At 50.7% G+C, this 17,973-nt stretch overlaps 2 protein-coding genes across 4 annotated transcripts in view; both read left to right on the top strand.

Moving 5' to 3' along the window:
- Positions 1–402: 402 nt before the first annotated feature.
- tsen54 (TSEN54 tRNA splicing endonuclease subunit) lies at positions 403–14,967 on the top strand. 3 transcript variants are annotated; one of them, XM_062486245.1, is made up of 12 exons: positions 403–748; positions 9,656–9,793; positions 10,073–10,231; positions 10,435–10,498; positions 11,068–11,151; positions 11,256–11,354; positions 11,779–11,831; positions 12,036–12,137; positions 12,656–13,428; positions 13,870–13,930; positions 14,254–14,367; positions 14,612–14,840. In XM_062486245.1, exons 2-12 carry the CDS (start codon positions 9,738–9,740, stop codon positions 14,691–14,693), a joined length of 1,647 nt encoding a protein of 548 aa, XP_062342229.1. In that variant the 5' UTR covers positions 403–748; positions 9,656–9,737; the 3' UTR covers positions 14,694–14,840. The 3 variants fall into 3 exon arrangements, with proteins under 3 accessions (XP_062342229.1, XP_062342235.1, XP_062342221.1); XM_062486237.1 differs by having other exon boundaries at positions 408–748; positions 14,673–14,967; XM_062486251.1 differs by lacking the exon at positions 9,656–9,793 and having other exon boundaries at positions 405–748; positions 14,673–14,967.
- A 70-nt stretch (positions 14,968–15,037) lies between these two features.
- The window catches only part of LOC134040151 (5-hydroxytryptamine receptor 3A-like), a 7,688-nt gene continuing 4,752 nt past the window's right edge, over positions 15,038–17,973 (top strand). Inside the window, exons 1-5 of the mRNA XM_062486398.1 lie at positions 15,038–15,195; positions 15,752–15,871; positions 16,320–16,489; positions 16,707–16,751; positions 16,982–17,091. Coding sequence (XP_062342382.1) covers positions 15,829–15,871; positions 16,320–16,489; positions 16,707–16,751; positions 16,982–17,091 — 368 coding nt within the window. The 5' untranslated portion in view covers positions 15,038–15,195; positions 15,752–15,828. The remainder of the gene's footprint in view (positions 15,196–15,751; positions 15,872–16,319; positions 16,490–16,706; positions 16,752–16,981; positions 17,092–17,973) is intronic.

Consider the following 17,973-nt stretch of genomic DNA (forward strand, 5'->3'; position numbering starts at 1 on the left):
TTCAGGCCTTTGTCTGTGTTCACTAAGACCCTCGTCCCCCCTGGCACACAGCTCTATGGGTCCTCATTGGGTCCGTGTGGGGTCTAGCAGGGACAAGTCCCACGGCACGTATATCCCTCTGCCTGCTCTCCCCCAGGCCACATCACAACCACACTGCCAGACGGTATCCTTACGCACAGGGCTTAGCCAGGTGGAGCTGGGTGCTTTTTTCTTTACAGCGCTACATTTACGTGACTTTTAATTTAATCTAGCAGACGCTTTTATCCTCAGTTCTCATTTGAACCATCACAGTTTTCCCGTTTGCATTCTTCGTTTGTGAGACTGGTCAAAGAAATACTGGTTGTGTTGTTAATGTGGCGGTAACTAGAGAGAGAGGAGAGAGAGCGACAGAGAGACTACAGGCGTGAGCGAAAGGTGGGGCGAGGACAACACAAGATAGGAGAGTAATATTATATCCCAGTATGATGAAACCTGGGACACCCAATCTTCCAGAGAAGGGCCACCTTCCCCCACCTCCCAACCCCATTTAGGTGCTCTTTTCCTGGATTGGAGTACTTGTGACCCCCCCTCCCCCGGCCCCCAGCTCTGGAGGCCCCCTGCAGAGTTCTCTATGTCAGGCACGGCTAGCTAGCAGCCGGAGCAGTCCAGGTAGGGCAGGTAATGATAATGTGTCAGGATGACGGTTAGGTGAGAGGGCTAGTGTAACACGAGTCGGCCATTCTTCTCCGAGGTGTGCTGACGGCGGCAGGTAAGGAGACACTGCCGGTGAAATGCTAATCCTGCCGTGCCCTGCAGCAGCTAGCTAGCTCTGCGTACGCAGCCCAGCGCACACACGCTACGAACCGAAAGTGTTAAATGCATATTAACAGAAACAACCACACAAGCAAAAAGCTCGCCCCCACACACGCTCCTGACTAAGCTAGTCGGGGATAACACACACGCACACGATTAATGACATAGCTAACCAGGGATAAAACACACACACACACACACACACACACACACACACACACACACACACACAATGACTTAGTTAGCCAGGGATATGACATGATTTATCAATAGAGAGATTATTGAGAATTAAACTGTTACAGAAGTGGTAAACTAACAGTTTTTACGTGCAGGGAGGCAGAATGTGGGAAAAGGGGAAGGAGGGAACATAATTCGACCAGCTTTGTAATTAATTTTTTTTTATTTTACCCGTTACTACTGGTAATTTACATATTCAGGAAATTCAGAACGTTGGAGTCAAAGTTCTGTAACAACACAGAGGAGAACGTGGGTTCTAAAGGTTTGAGAATGAAGAGAGAATGTTCCAGAGCAGACAAGTCTGAAACAGGGAAGGTCTGTGCTCCTCTTCTCCAGGATGTATTTTTACCCGTTGCCCCATCAACCACATCGGTATTCCAGGCTGCGTAGTAGAGAAGGAGGGGCTGGCTGAGGCTGGGCCTGGGGCAGAGGCTGGCTGAGGCTGGGCCTGGGGCAGAGGCTGGCTGAGGCTGGGCCTGGGGCAGAGGCTGGCTGAGGCTGGGCCTGGGGCAGAGGCTGGCTGAGGCTGAGAATATGGCATAAGCATAGCCACAGGTGGAGGCCGGGGCATAGGCTGGGGTTGAGTCTGGACTTGGGACATGAATGAGGCTGGTTAAGGAGACAAGGTTGGGGCTGGTTAAGGAGGCTGGGGCTGGTTAAGGAGGCTGGGGGCATGAGACAAGGGCAATCCACGTCAGCTTAAGTCACCACACCACCGGCTCGGAGAAAGACTGGATAGAGGACGAGAGGGGGAATACATCTTTTTTATCACAGGGCCCGTGAAAGGCTGGTCTCCGGGGCAACGGCTGGTGCCATTGTCATGCATACAGGGGGTAGAATGTGTGTGTGTGTGTTTGTGCGTATGTACGTGTGTGTCATGTGGGGGGCTGTTCCCACTGTTGAACTGGTCAGGACTCTGATGTATAAACAGGAGAGTTGTGGGAACAGAAGAGGTCCGTGTGCGTTATAAGATGCATGGTGCTCCTGACTGTAGCTTGGAACTATCAGAGACACTTTTGGGGGGCGGGGGGTTGCCAGGAAACACCAGCCTGTTTTGGTGCTGTTAGGAACTATTGGAGCCTTCGGTTCTGTCATTGTTGAGGCTTCATATGTTAGAGCCTGGATGAGGGTGGTGGAGGGAGGGAGGGATGGAGGGGACAGGTAGGAATGGAGGAGAAGATAGGCAAGGATGGAGGGATGATGGAGGGGACAGGGAGGCATGGTGGAATGGAGGGGTTGGGAGGGAGAAAGAGAGAGGGAGAAGGAGAGAGAGAGATAGGGAGGGAGAGAGAGAGAGAGAGAGAGAGAGAGAGAGAGAGAGAGAGAGAGAGAGAGAGAGAGAGAGAGAGAGAGAGAGAGAGAGAGAGAGAGAGAGAGAGAGAGAGAGAGAGAGAGAGAGAGAGAGAGAGAGGGATTGTAGTACTGCTCAGTCAAGCGAGAGCACCAGATAGGACTGAGCAGAGCTATATCACCAGAACACACCACTCTGACCAGATACATCAATAGTCACACATACACACACAAACACTTTATTTTCCAGGTTACACAATCCTCCTCTGTGTGTTCTCGGTGTTGTGTGTGTGAGTGTGTGTATATTCTTGGTTGTGTGTTTGCGTGTTGTCATCCTGTGTGTTTAAGTGAAGTAGTGACATGGTGTCGTCTTATCTCTGTGTGACTGAGCAGTATGAAAGATCAACATGGTTACTACCCACTATAAAACTCACCCAGGGCCCCTCCAGCTTTATGGAGGTCTTTGTGTTGGTTTTACAGAGCACAGAAACATCCTCTGACACAAGCGGACCCACAGTATGTGTGTCCATACAAGTTCAGTCCTGCCAACGCTTACCAGAGTGTGATAGGTCTGAGGTCAGCAGAATCAAAATAAGGAAGGTGTGTTGGGGTGTGTGTGTGTGCCTTATGTGTGTCCTGGTGTGAGGGGATGTGTGTGTGTGTCCTGGTGTGAGGGGATGTGTGTGTGTGTCCTGGTGTGAGAGGATGTGTGTATGCCCTATGTGTGTGTGTGTCCTGGTGTAAGGGGATGTGTGTGTGAGGGGATGTGTGTGTGTGTCCTGGTGTGAGGAGATGCGTCAAGACAAAGCTACGTCAGCCTCTGTATTCAAGGTGTTTTCACAGTGGTGGAAGGTGCACGTCTGACAGGGGCGTCAGAGGAAAAGACAGTTGAAGAGAGTTGGAATCTTCCGTTTGTCTGTGGCCTCTGGTGTGTGTGTGTGTGTGTGTCCACCTGTGTGTGTGTGTTCAGCGTGTGTGTTCTTCCGTAGTGTGGACCGAGGGCTCTTTGTTAGAGAGAGTAGCAGAGGGCTAATCTGACATCCATCAGCAGATTAGTGTGTGTGTGTGTGTGTTTCCCCCCAGTCCATCAGCAGCTTAGAGAGCAGTCTACATGGAGGGGATCCTGCATATGCAATGACTAGGGGGGAGAGTGGACCAGGGGAGGCAGGGAGCAGGAGGGAAGCAGGAGGGAGGCAGTGAGACAGGAGGGAGGCAGTGAGACAGGAGGGAGGCAGGAGGGAGGCAGGAGGGAGGCAGGGAGGCAGGAGGGAGGCAGGGAGGCCGGATTGAGGCAGGGGGAGGCAGGAGGGAGGAAGGGAGGCAGGGAGGGAGGGAGGGAGGCAGGGAGGCAGGAGGGAGGCAGGAGGGAGGCAGGAGGGAGGCAGGGAGGCAGGAGGGAGGCAGTGAGACAGGAGGGAGGCAGTGAAGGCATGTTCTGAGTGCTCTCGGCTTCTGAGCGTGCCCAGTAGCGTCGCCACTGTGTTGTGCTACCCAGGTAACAGGTGAGCCACGCTTCCTCAGGGAACACAATGGTGCCATGCCCCACAGCCCAGCTAGTTACAGTACTAATGATGAACACACACACACTTACACTCTCACCTTACATCCCTTGTTCTTCACAGCTCTATAGCCATTGTCTCCTCGAAGAAATGTGGTCTTTCATGTTCTCTTTACATCTGACAAGTTGGTTCAAAAACACCCACATGGTTTGTTTGTAGCAGAGGTGGTTGGAAACGGCCTTGCCACGGATTGTCAAGGACCTCGTCCAGACATCTTGGTCTAAAGGTAAATGTTGAGGGTGAAGGAGACCTGAGTGTGGTTACCCTTCATGTGTTTCTCTGATGGAAGCTGGAGGTTGCAACTTGTTCTTTAAGTGTCTAATTGAGTGGAGGGGGAGAAAGGGAAGGGGGGAGGGAGAGAGGAGAGAGAGAGAGAGAGGAGGGAGAGAGAGAAAGAAAGAGAGTGGGAGAGAAACGGAGAGAAAGAAGGGGAGGGAGGGAGAGAGAGAGAGAGATAGAGAGTGGGGGAGAGAGAGGGAGGGACAAAAATAAGACAGAAATAGAGAGAAATGGAGACAGAACGAGAGAGCGAGAGAGGGAGAAGGAAATGAAGCGAGAGAGATGGAGAGAGAAACAGAGAGAGATGTAGGGGGGGGGGGAGAAAGAGGGGAAGAGAGAGAGAGGTGTAAGAGAGGCTGTTGTGGCGACAGCAGCAGGTGTAACAACAACAGTATCAGCATACCTCAAGAGGAGGAGCTGACCCCTGAGAGAGGAGGGAGGGAGGGACGGAGGGGGGAGAGAGAGACAGAGAGTGAGGAGAGAGGCAGGGAGAGAGATTCTCAGACTATCCCAGGGGGGGGAGAGAACAGGGAAATGTACAGAGCGGTGAGAAGAAAACAAACATAAACACTGTCCATGGTAGCTGAGGCTGGGTCCGGGGCTGGGTATGGGGCTGAGGCTGGGGCTAGGGCTGAGGCTGGGGCTGGGCCTGGGCCTGGGCCTGGGTATGGGGCTGGGGCTGAGGCTGGGTATGGGGCTGAGGCTGGGGCTGAGGCTGGGGCTGAGGCTGGCTATGGGGCTGAGGCTGGGGCTGAGGCTGGGGCTGGGGCTGGGGCTAGGCCTGGGGCTAAGGAGTTTTGAACCAGGGCAAAGGAAAGTTTATGAAGTTTTAGAGGCTATAAAGGCTAAAGAGGATGGAGAGACCTGAGGGCTTGAGAGGCTGGAGAGGGGAGGCTGGGGAGGCTGGAGAGGGGAGGCTGGGGAGGCTGGAGAGGCTGGGCCGTGTGTGTTCCTGGCGCCCGTAGTACGACCTTGGCAGGGCAAGCCCAGACCTGCCTCCCTGCGCTGGGGGGTGGGGGAGGAGGGGGGAGGAGGGGTGAGGAGGGACGCACCAAGCAGGACTTGGCCCGGCTCAATGAGAAAGTAGAATGGCTAGCACTCTGTGCCGACACAGCCTCAGTAAGCTGCCTCCCTCACACTCACTCTCCTGCTGACTGGAACAACACTAACCGTATTTCGCAACACTCATTGGATTCCAACACACGGCTTGGCTGGCAGCCCGCTCTGTGATACACACAGGATACTCTCTCTCTCTCTTATTTTTTTTTGCTCTCTTTCTCTCTCTTTCTGTCTTTTCTCTCATCCCCTCCTTTACTCTCTCCTTTCCAGGCTTTAATTTGATTTCTTTATTTCTTTGTGTGTTCCTCAGAGGGGAGACTTTCAAACGCTGCTGCTTTACATATCTTAGGCGCTGCCCTCAATAGGTGAGCTGCTGTGGGTGCCGTGGCGACCACTGTGACAAAAGCCCCCCCCCAGCCCTCCACCCAGACCCCCAGCCCTCCACCCAGACCCCCAGCCCTCCACCCAGACCCCCAGCCCTCCACCAGGGTCTGGTAGGAGAGTTGAACCCCCTCTAAGGCTGATCTAAGCATCCCTTCCTGACACTGCCCTGGAGTCCCTCCTTTTACTGGGCCTGTCTGTCTGTCTCTCTGTCTGTCTGCCAATCTGTCTGTCGGTCTGTCTGTCGGTCTGTCTGTTTGTCGGTCTGTCTGTTTGTCTGTCTCCATGTCTATCTTTCTGAGAGAGAAATAAACCATTACAGGAAAACCCCTTTCTCTTTCCCTTTCAACCCCTCTCTATCTCTTTCTCCCCTCGTCTCTCTCTCTCTCTCTCTCTCTCTCTCTCTCTCTCTCTCTCTCTCCTTCATCTCTATTATCAGTCCCCTGCAGTGTTTGGGGGGATAATGACCCTGGTTATCACCTCCAGACACATGTACTCATGCTAAACACCAGGACGGGGCCTGTGGTTCTGGTCTGGTCCAGTCTCCAGAGCAGGGCCTGTACTACTGACAACAACCCAGGGCACAGGGAGGCAAGCAGTGCAGTTGTACAACACATTAAAACATCACGCAGCAACTAGACACAAATTCAGCCCGTGTCCCAACCCTCCACTGTTGGCCCATGGTGACTGCCCTGATGGATCAGCTGTGTAAAGAACATGATCAAACAAGAGGGTGTGTGTTTAAGTGTGTGCATGTTTGACTGTGTGTGTGTGTGTGTGTGTTTGTTTGGATGTGCTTGCTTCAGTAACAATGAAAATGCGCTGTATGTATGTGCATGTTTTTACCATGTGGTCATGAGTGTGTGTGTGTGCACAGTAATTGTGTTTGTCTGCGTGTGGTGCGTACATGAGTGTGTGTCTGTTCATGAGTGTGTGTGTGTGTCAGAATGTGTGATGCAGATAGGATCAACAGAGCCTCTTACAGTCATTATCACAGTTAATGGCTGAGCTGCATGTCTATGATATTTATGATGCTCATAACCCCAGATATCTGCTCCTTTCCAGTCTGACCTGGGGGGGGGGGGGGGCACACAAGGTATAAAGATAGAGAGAAAGGGGGAAGGAGAGAGAGACACACACAAACAGAGAGAGACAGAAAGAGTGGCATAGTGACAGAGAGGGAGAGAGAGAGAGAGAGTGATAGAGAGACAGCGGGAAAGGACGATTGAAAAAAAAGAAAAAAAGAGAGGGACAGAGAGAGGGAAAGCAGTGAAAAAGCGAGGGAAAGGGAGTGTGTGATAAAGCAAGAGAAAGGGAGGGAGGGGAGGAGGAAAGGAGGGAGGGGCTGGTGTGTTTGTGTGGGGTGATCTTTAGCCCCCTGCAAGGCATCAGACAAACATTTATTAACTGAGAGGAATGCAAACAGACGCAGGCAAAGACGGAGAACAGCTAAAGGAGGAGGAGGAGGAGGGGAGGGGGGGGCAAGAGAAAGGGAAGAAGGGGGGGAGGAGGTCTTGTAAAGGACCCTCCCAGGGATTCATCCAGAAGGTTCTAGAACAATAGACCTCTGGCAGTTCCAGAACGTGGTGACCTTCTGCGTTCCAGAATGCCGAGGGCTCCACAGCAGGTCCTGCTGCATGGTGGTCTGACTGGGTGAGGCGTCCCAAGGTGCAGGTGATGCGCTGAGATTCATTGACACCTGTTGTGTCGGACTTCACATCCCGCAATACCCTGTGAACATCAGTGACGACCCGGAAGGGGCTGTGGGGGGGTGTGTGTGTGTTTGTGGGGACGACGACGACGACGACATAGGGGTTGTGAGAAGGGGTTAGGGGCGTCCCTTTGTGGTCCTGACCAGACAGAGGGTGTCAATGACACTGTGGTGATCAGGAGGACAAATGACAGTGGCTTTAACAGATTAGTGCTGTGGAGGAGGTAGGTCTAATGGCTCTGGATCAGACCACAGGGATAGCTGCTACGGAGAGAAGCTTTGTTTGTTAATGGTCTCTGTGTGTGTGTGTGTGTGTGTGTGTGTATATGTCCCCACACACATGTGTGCATGTGTTTATGTGTGTACAGTGTGTGTGTGTGCTCGTGCATGTATGTGTTTCCAAATGCAGCTGAGTCACAACGGTAGCAGCTTTGTTGACCGATGGCTTAGCTTGCGTCTGTGTTCCTACATCCTTCACAACTGTTTGCAAACAATTCAGATTTCCAGAGGATACAGGGGATAAGCTGGTAGAATGAATGGCTTACTTTGATCTCCGTTATCTTCGCAGGAGGTGGGATGTTTTTACTGAGGGAGGGGGGGTCAGTTTATGTTTACATGAAGGACGATATTTCGGAACTCAATTCCTTGATCCTCTCACGTCTTCTTGTCGGCATCTTAACAATGCAACAATGGCCGGTGTTTTACAGTTCTTAAGACCACAGGCCAGCTCTCAGGACAGTCTCTTGGTGGATCGAGAATAGGATGCGATCTAGGGTTCCTAAGACCTTCCCTTAGAACAGCCCCTTGATAACCATGTTGGTAATGGTAGATGTTCTAGGATTTTCCAGGCAGGAAATATGACCTTCATCCTGACCTCCCAGGCAGCCTAACCCCTCTCTGGAACCATCTGACCCCAGACTGCTGCCGCACACACACATTCCCACACGCACACACACACAAACAAACACACACTCTCATGGACACACTCACCTCTCTGGAACCCCCTAGCCCTGTTTTGCAAGTCAACAGTCCTCAGGGACCAGGAACGATGAGAGGGCAATTCAGAACTTTAGCCAGGGGATTAAAGAGCCAGGCAGGCTGAAAGGCCGCAGCACAAGTTAAGCGCCTTAGAATAGCGGGGACCCACACACACACACACACACACAGACACACAGACACACACACACACACACACACAGACATAGAGACAGACTCAGACATACACACACTCTTACAGACACAAGCAGACTTGACACACAGATATACACGTGGGTGTGCACACACGTGCACACACAGAGACACACACACAAACACACAAAGCTAAAGTTGCTCACACACCCTAGTGGAGGCCAGATGCTTACGTCATCCCATCTCGTACGGGAACACGTTGGATTGTAAACACAGTCCAGCCCCTCCAGTAACTCTCCCATTCAAAAGACTACAACTCCCACCCCCTGCTTGTGGGCTACGCTCAAATATGGACAAATACACTGCATCTATACCCGTCCCACAGGCTGGTGTTCCACCAGAACGGAGTTGTTTGTTTTGTGGAGGAGCCCTGGGAATCAATGCACACTGACTGTCTTCCTGCTGGTTCAGATCAAGTCTTAACGCATGGGTGGCCTGGTCTGGCATGGTACACACACACACACACACATGCACGTGCACACACACACATGCACACACACACACCATGGGACCTACGTCTGTCAGCTCGGCTAGGGGTCTCCATGGAGATGAGCTAGACTTGGGCAGATATCTAGCTTACTGGAAACCTGGTTTATTGTTGACTTTCAGGGAAGGAGGAGGAGGGATGTGGGGGGTGTGGGGGGTGTGGGGGGTGTGGGGGGTGGGAAGGTCGTGGGGTTAGGGGTTGGTGCATGGTCTCTCACTTCCGGGGAAATTGAAGGGAAGGGGGGGGGGGCAGCGTTTGGTTTGCTCACCGGGGCATCCCCTCATTGTATATGCATCTATCTCACATCTGAGTCAGGAGTTTAATGACTCGTGTCCAAAGGGCTTGGATGCCTGAGAGTAAGTGGTGAGGATGTGAGATTGTGTGAAACACACACACACACACTTTCAGTTGTGTTTTCTGGACTGTGGCTGTAGGGTCATGATACATTCTTTTTGTACGTTTGTGAACCATCAATGTTTTCAGTGACAAGCAAGTTTAATAACCAAGATAGCATTTTTCTCCAGTGGGATTGTACGAAAACGACTGTACGTGAATTTAACTAAAACACATGATACGTACTGACAGAAAAAACTCATTAAACACATGACATACAGACGGGCCTCTTAAGGAAGTCGAAGATGGAACTGTGCCTCCATCTTGTGACTAAAATAGGAATATCGCTAAACCGACGGAGACTCGGCGATCTTTAGGACCCAGCGGAGTCAGAGAACAGCGCCTGTCCTACCTGTCAAACATGGCAGACCAAAACAGAAGCGATGCGAAATTTGAATTCTGCAGCGAAATATTGAGGTATTTAATCCTTTTGCATGAGATGTCTAGTGAGATTAATGAGTATACATTTTTTGTGTGATTGTTTTAGGCAATATTTTGTTGTTTTGGTACAGAGACTTGTTAGACATTCGAACTGTTTACTAATGCACGTGTGGGCTAATCTAGCTAGCTAGCTAACATATCTGGAACTCCCAAAACAGCAAGACAACTGGTAGTTCTCTGTCGGTGTTGGTATACAGTAAGTACAGTGCAGTAAGTTACTAGCAGTTACTTTACTGTTCTTGGACGTGTCTCCAGCCCGTCGGAGCTGTTCGCTGCCCGGTCCAGAAGTCACAAGATCCCGGTGAGAGGACAGAAGGAGTTTCTACCGAGCGACTCCGGGAGACAGCGAGAGCGACTGCAGCAGAGTCTGGATGAGCACTGGAGCCTGGTGTCAGAGGAGAGAGTGGAAAGGCTGTGAGTGTGTAGGAGACGTACACACACACACACATACACACACACACACACACACACACTCTCTTACACACACACAGGTGAAAATAGATTAAAACCATTTTGACATTTTCTGCTTGATTGGAAAGTGACCGTTTTTGAGACCCGGGCATCTGGTTTTACCCAGGGTTGGGGATATCACCTAACCCGTCTCCTCGCTGTTTCAGAGGCAACCTGGTGAAGGCTGTATGGATCCCCAGTGAGAGGGTTGTGGAGCTGCAGTCACCAGCTGTAAGTCATTTCTGATACGTCTATCTGAGACCAAGGCTGCAGCTCATCAAGTCCATCCAGCCTGGTACTGTCCTGTGCTTTCCTGCCCTTGTCCCCCTCTCCTGTCCCCCTCTCCTGTCCCCTAGTCCTTTCCCCCTCTCCTGTCCCCCTCTCCTGTCCCCCTCTCCTGTGTCCCCTAGTCCTGTCCGGGTCTCCTGTCCCCCTCTCCTGTCCCCCTGTCCTGTCCCCTAGTCCTGTCCCCCTCTCCTGTCCCCCTCTCCTGTCCCCTAGTCCTGTCCCCCTCTCCTGTCCCCCTCTCCTGTCCCCCTCTCCTGTCCCCTAGTCCTGTCCCCCTCTCCTGTCCCCTAGTCCTGTCCCCCTCTCCTGTCCCCCTCTCCTGTCCCCTAGTCCTGTCCCCCTCTCCTGTCCCCTAGTCCTGTCCCCCTCTCCTGTCCCCCTGTCCTGTCCCCCTGTCCTGTCCCCTAGTCCTGTCCCCCTCTCCTGTCCCCTAGTCCTGTCCCCCTGTCCTGTCCCCCTCTCCCTGCCCCACCTGGTCCTGTCCTAACCTGAGTGTCTCTGCTCGGCTGCAGGGGAAGTTCTGGCAGACCATGGGCTTCTCTGCTCAGGGGAAGCAGTGTCTCCACCCCGAGGAAGCCCTCTACCTCATGGAGTGTGTGAGTACGACTCCGACAGTAAACCGGAGAACGTGAGTGTCCGCTGTGTGTGGGGGAGTGTACAGTGTAGTGACATGTACGGTACTGGGTGTGTTTGTCACCAGGGCAACCTGCAGGTGTTCCACAGAGAGCTGCCTCTGTCGATCCAGGAGGCCTACGAGAGGTTCCTGTCTTCCACGACTGTGAGCCTTCAGCAGTACCAGGTAAGGCAGGCAGGACCAGGTAAGGCAGGACCAGGTAAGGCAGGACCAGGTAAGGCAGTACCAGGTAAGGCAGGACGAGGTAAGACAGGACCAGGTAGGATAGTACTAGGTAGGACTAGGACAGTAACAGGTAGTTACCACAGTATAGGACCAGGTAGGATAGGACCAGGTAGGACTAGGACAGTAACAGGTAGGACAGTACCAGGTAGGATAGTAGGCCTACCAGGTAGGACAGGAGGACTTTACTGCCAGGACGGCACCAACCTTACAGATACACAGTTTCACTCCAACACTAGCTATTTCATCAGCATGGGTCCATCTCTGAGTGATTTACCGATTTCTACCGATGGGTCCTTTTTCTAAACAGCCTCTTTGTGACGTCTGAAACTGTCTGAGCTGACTGTCTGTGTCCTGCTCCTGACAGGTGTTCGGACATCTGAAGAGACTGGGCTACGTGGTCAACAGGTTTGACATCAGGTACTTATGTACACCAAGTACTAACTGGGTTGTACACTAATGCTGTGTTCATACCAAACGCGAAGCGAATATTTGGCGCGAGATTACATGTAAAGTCAATGCAAATGCTTTTGGTGTGAACACAGCGTAAATACTAACTGGAATGTCTACTGTGGTGGATATGCAACTGGGTTGTATCCTAAACGGGTCTCTCTCCCTCCCCAGTTCGGTGGCGTCCCAGTACGAGAGACAGCTGAACCTGCCTGTGTCACGTGACCGAGGAGGAAGACACGTCAAAAGAAAACGCAGCCCCTCCCCTCCCCCCAGGTGATCTAGAACTTCTTCCGGAACATTCTGCTCATTCATAGTCAACACCATTTGTCATCCGTTAGTCAATTCCATTCTACCTAGTTCCTTAAAGGACACTGATTGGTTCAAACCACTGTTCGGCCACAAGCGCGTAACTTGAAGCCTGGCTAGATGAATCCAGCTGCCTCGCAGGGTTAGTGAGGGGGCAGCAGCTTGCATGTTGTCCAGCAGAGGGTGCTAGTGGTGTGGACCTGCATTGGGGGCTATTGACAGGGACAGCATCGAAAGGCAGATAGCCGATAGGCTGTTGAGCGACCAATACGATCATCCTAATCAAACTACTGGAAACTGATGGTGGTTGTGGATGTGAGTTTTGTGGATGTGTGTTTGTGGATGTGTGTTTGTGGATGTGTGTTTATGGATGTGGGCTTTGTGGATGTGGGCTTTGTGGATGTGTGTTCATGGATGTGGGCTTTGTGGATGTGTGTTTAAGGATGTGGGTCTACCTCTTGTGACTACGTCTGCTTCTGTTGCAGGATCACGGAGGCCCAGCAGGGCTCTGCCTCAGGCTCTGCCTCGGAGGAGCCGGGCTCTGCCTCGGAGGAGAGGAGAGAGAGGGATGACGGAGAGAGGAGTGAGAGAAGGGACCGGGTGGAACGAGAAGACAGGAGGGAGAAAGAGAGGAACGACAGGATGGAGGAGAGAGGAGTGGAAGAGGAAACCGAGAGGAAAAAGGAGGAAGGAAAACCTGACTCTCCCTCACGTCACACAGCCTCTCCACCTAGCGACGTCACCATGGCAACGTCGCCGGGCACCCCGGGCCTGACTGAGGCTGGCATGGGTCGGAACTGGTGGGCAGCTGAGGACCCAGACCAGGCCGGGACTCACTCACACCCTGCCCCAAACCTGCCTCCCCCCCAGCCCTCCTCCTCTGCTCCTCCTCGCTGGGACTCCATCTCCTTCCCAGACCTGGGCTCCAGGAGGGACCTCCCCTCCAGCCTCCCCTCCCCAGAGCCCAGCCTGCTTCCGGGGGCCCTGGCCGTGGGGCCTTGTGAGGTGACCCCCTGGCTGCTAAGGCTCAGCCTGCGGCAGGTGCACATGTCCCGCGGCGAGCGGGAACGAGAGCGGGAGCGCGACCGCTACCGGAGGGACGTCAACGAGGACCGCGAGGTGCGATGCTGCCGGAACTGGGCGGAGTACCGGCAGCTGCTGGCCCAGCGGAGGGGGCAGAGCCACAGGGATAGACCCGCCCACCTGTGGGAGGGGAAGGTCACGCCCCTCCATGACCCCCGACACCCCACCTCCTGTGGTACGACCTCCACCCTCTGACCCATATATTTACAGTAAACATCTGTGCTGGCTGGTGTGTGCTGTCTGATTGATCCCCTATTGAAAGCTGCGCTGCGCTGTGTGAGTTTGTTTTTGTTGTGTTTGTATATGAGTCACAGTTCATTCACCATCTGCAGCACACAAATGCAGAGCATAGTCAGTACACATACCAAGGTTGATTATAGTGTATACTGTACATCTACAATGAGCTATGTTAAAGGATCTCTGTTTACTCCTATGGGAGGAGGTGTGTGCGTGTGCGTGTGTGTGTGTGTGTGCGCATGTGTGGGGGTTGCCCTTTACACAACGTCAGTGTGGGTTGGAATGATCCGCTTTCAGAATGTTCTAGAACACTGGTGGAAACGTTCTGTCCTGTGTGCCTTGTCCCCCCCCCCCCTCACCTGTCTCTGCTGTGTTACAGGTGAGCTGCTGGACAAGATCAGTGTCATCAAACCTTATAGACTAACAGATGGAACCTCCAGGTACAGCCCACTCTCTTTCTCTCTCTTTCTCTCTCTTTCCTTCTCACTCTTTCTCCACTCTTTCTTTCTTTTCCTTTCTGCCTCTCATTCTCTCTTTCTATCCTTCTTTTTCTTTCTTTCTTTCTTTCTTTCTTTCGCTCTCCCTCTCCTTCTCTGTCGACACTGAAGTTTGTGTAAATATGAAACCACAATGATGTGAATGGCTGCTTCAGGCCCCAGTGCGGCCTGTTGTGTGTAGAGATGGAGCGTTTGTCTGCAGTGTGTGTGTGTGTATATCCAGTGCATATGCGTGTGGTGAGTCAGTTGTGTGTGTGTGTCTCCAGGGAGCAGGGATCGGGGGGCTGGAGGCTGTGTTTCGATGTCTACCAGCCGGACACAGTGGCTGAGTTCAGGAAGAGCAGCCCAGGGAAGCCTTACTCTCGCATGTGTGTCTGCAGGTCAGGACGTCACACACACACACACACACACGTCACACACACACACACACACACGCACCTCGCTGCAAAACCGTTCATGACAGGTGGATATAACCATTGTTGTCCAGTCCAGCTAAAATGATTTTTACCTCTCCTAGAAATATAGTATGATCAGAAAAACCTATATTGTACCTATATGTTTGTGTACAGTATGATGTCTGTATGTGTCCTGGTTCTGACTGTGTGGTGTTGTGTTGCTGTGCAGCTTCGCAGGGCCAGTACCTGACCTCAGGGTGACTGTTGTGTTGTGTGGTGTTGTGTTGCAGCTTCGCAGGGCCAGTTCCTGACCTCAGGGTGGTGGAGCAGCTGATGGAGCAGAGCGGAGGTGTTCCTGTTACCTTCGCTGTGGTCGACCACGGAGACATCTCCTTCTACTGCTTCAAACCCTTCCTGTTGACCACAGACACTGTCCACTGACCAGGCACAACATGACCACAGACACAACATGACCACAGACACAACTAGGAGATAACCTGAGATTGTATAAGAGCTTCATTGCCAAAATAGTTGATTTATAAAGTTGCAGTAGACTTTTAATTAAAAAAATTATCGTTCTTACTGGATCTTTCTGCAGAAGTGTTTTTTTCTTCTTCAAATCCACTGCATGTCACCTGCTCCCTGTAACTACAGTAGAAGTGTTTGAAGTGAACTTACAGACCTACTACTGTTAGAGAACCCTGTTAGAGTTTTACATTGTCTTTCCAGTCCAGAGACAAGCTGGAGTTGGTGTGGTCTGTATGTGAGGAACATGGGAACCCTTGTTAATCTGATTCGGATGTAACTGGACAGGTGAGAGCACATTGGAGGGATAGATCATTATAACTAGGGATAAATATACCACCCATGCACTACTTGACAAATGTATCACCTATAAACTAAGCCTGTCTGGCTGTACATGATGCAGGATATATGATCGTACGTAGGGATATTTTAGCAATAGCTCACAGACGGTGACATATTCTCAGCTAAGCGAAGCAGATTATCATTAATCAAATTGGATTAGTTTGTCATTCATCCAAAGCGAAGTACAAATAGTGCATATGAATAAGAGAAAGGATGGAGACAGATGGATGTACTCTATTAAGTTCAAACAAATCCCGGAGAGAGACTGTTGTGTAGAGAGGTGGAGCATCTGCACATCCCTCAGTCAGTCTTGTTGTACAAAGACAAACAGATGCCTACATCTCTATCTGTTGACTTAAATACCGATTATCACTTCCCCTTGTTCAATTCCAAAAGCGAGTTTAACAAACACTATCACACACCCACTTACGCTCTCTCTCTCTCTCCCTCTCTCTGACACACACCCTCTTGCTCTCTCTCTCCCTCTCTCTGACACACACAGGTTGTGTGTCACAGATATATGGCAGGTCTTGGCAGTGTGTCTGTGCTCAGAGAGCCGGAACGCCTCAGGACTTCACCATGCCTTCTCCCAGCATCCTGACACTGCTCTCTCTCCTGATGGGTGAGTTACACAGGTACACAGAGGGTTCAGCTGACTTGAGAATGTAATACACTCCAGTTAACGACAATAGACAACAGTAGAATGTTATACAATACACTAGACTACAGTATAATATATGACACTAAAGTAGACTACAGTAGAATGCAAAAGAATGCAATTGATTCCTGATTTGTAGATGTATTTGTTTAGCAGATCACAAATCCAGGGTATGAACAAGGGGGGTATTTGAACCCGCAACCTTGTAATCTGTGGTCAAATGGTCTACTAAACTATACCCATGCCCCCTTTAAGTTTTAAGCGTTCTCAAATGTAAATGTTCCAGAATGTAAATGTTCTAGAATGTAAATGTTCCAGAATGTAAATGTTCTAGAATGTAAATGTTCTAGAATGTAAATGTTCCAGAATGTAAATGTTCCAGAATGTAAATGTTCTAAAATGCTCTTCTCAGTGACGGAGGTCTCCAGTGTGAGCAAGACAAACTGCTCCTACACACACCTGATGGAACACCTGAATCTTCTGGACACCAACCAGGTTCTGGCTGACGTCCGTCCTGTTGTGAACTGGACGTCCCCCACTGGAGTGAAGATGGACTTGTATGTGTACGGCATTCTGGACGTGGTACGTGGTGTGTAACTTCCTGTTGGGATCTCTGCACTTCCTGGTCCTGTTGTGTGACTCAGCGGTCCTATAGGATTGAGACCAGGATTTTGGTCACGTGTGTTAGTGGTGGCGTGTTGTGCTGGTTGAGGACGCCTTAGTGAAGCAGTGGAAGTAAACACACTCACACCAGTATTCACTCTTATCTAACGCTGCCGTGAATCTGTTTTGTGTGCAGGATGAGAAGTCTCAAACTCTAACTTGTCAGGCATGGAGCAACACGGTAATAATGTTCATCAACGCCAACAATGTCAATCAGTCAATACCTATCAATGAATACCTGTCAAATATCCAGCGTTATCAACACATCTAAACTAATGACTGACATACGGAGGTGGTGCTGGTTCACGATATTCACAGAATAGAGAGATAATGGGATGATTCTCAGTTTGAAACACAGTTGCAAACCGTTTTCATTTCCATTCGATAGCCGTTGTCTTCCTCTCCACACAGGGGTGGTTGAACGAGTTCTTATCCTGGAACGAGAGTGACTTCTGTGGGATCGACAAGTTGGCCGTGCCCAGGAAGAAGCTGTGGGCTCCGGACATATCCATCCAAGAAGAGTGGGTACAATTTCAAATGAATAATGTCACATTAATGATGTATTCTTTTGGAAAACATTTACATTTAGTCATTTAGCAGACGCTCTTATCCAGAGCGACTTACAGGGACATTCCCCTGAGGCAAGTAGGGTGAAGTGCCTTGCCCAAGGACACAACGTCATTTGGCACAGCCAGGAATCGAACCAACAACCTTCTGATTAATAGCCCGACTCCCTAACCGCTCAGCCATCTGACTTCCCTGAAAACACACGTGTGTGTGTGTGGGGTGGATTTGAACCAGTGATCTTATGATAGGCGGTGAAATTTTTTACAACTGAGCCACCATCACTTTAGTTAGTACAATTATCACACCAGATCACTTTCATACGGTCGAAGGTTCAGGTTTCAGGTGTCAAACTGAAAATATTGAAAATATAAATGTTGTATATGTGAGTGGATGGGTGTGCTGAATGGCAGGTCACTAAACAGGAGAGTCTTCTGTGATTCTGTGAACAGGTTCTGTCAAGCATCACTCATGACACCACTGTGATTAGATACTATATATACATCTGGAAGCATTAGAATGGTTTGAGGTTCAGTCTGGATAAGATAGCTGACCTTTACCCACAGTGATATCATTGTTAAGGTGTATTTGATATGTCATAGGAGCCATGCCACCAGCTTATTGTCTGTGCCACAGTGCATCAAGCCATGTTTACTGAAAACATCAGTACAGGTTTAATATTCCAGACAGTGATCTCAAGTTACAAAATATATATTTACTCTTTTCTGAAGCTTGTTTTTTTAACCATCTTAAAAAAAAGATTGGCTCGGAGATGAGATTTGCAACAATACCTACAATAGGTAACTCATAAATGGCCATGTCTGTGGCTGTTAAATTAA

This window comes from Osmerus eperlanus, chromosome 2 (assembly GCF_963692335.1).
Source record: "Osmerus eperlanus chromosome 2, fOsmEpe2.1, whole genome shotgun sequence".
NCBI lineage: Eukaryota > Metazoa > Chordata > Actinopteri > Osmeriformes > Osmeridae > Osmerus > Osmerus eperlanus.

What these genes read in the sequence shown, in the direction of transcription:
- tsen54 (XM_062486237.1), top strand. Translation starts at nt 9,738, where the DNA reads ATGGCAGACCAAAACAGAAGCGATGCGAAATTTGAATTCTGCAGCGAA. An exon ending in GAGGAGAGAGTGGAAAGGCT is followed by an intron (nt 10,232 to 10,434) that starts GTGAGTGTGTAG and finishes TCGCTGTTTCAG; the next exon opens with AGGCAACCTGGTGAAGGCTG. An exon ending in TCTCGCATGTGTGTCTGCAG is followed by an intron (nt 14,368 to 14,672) that starts GTCAGGACGTCA and finishes GTTGTGTTGCAG; the next exon opens with CTTCGCAGGGCCAGTTCCTG.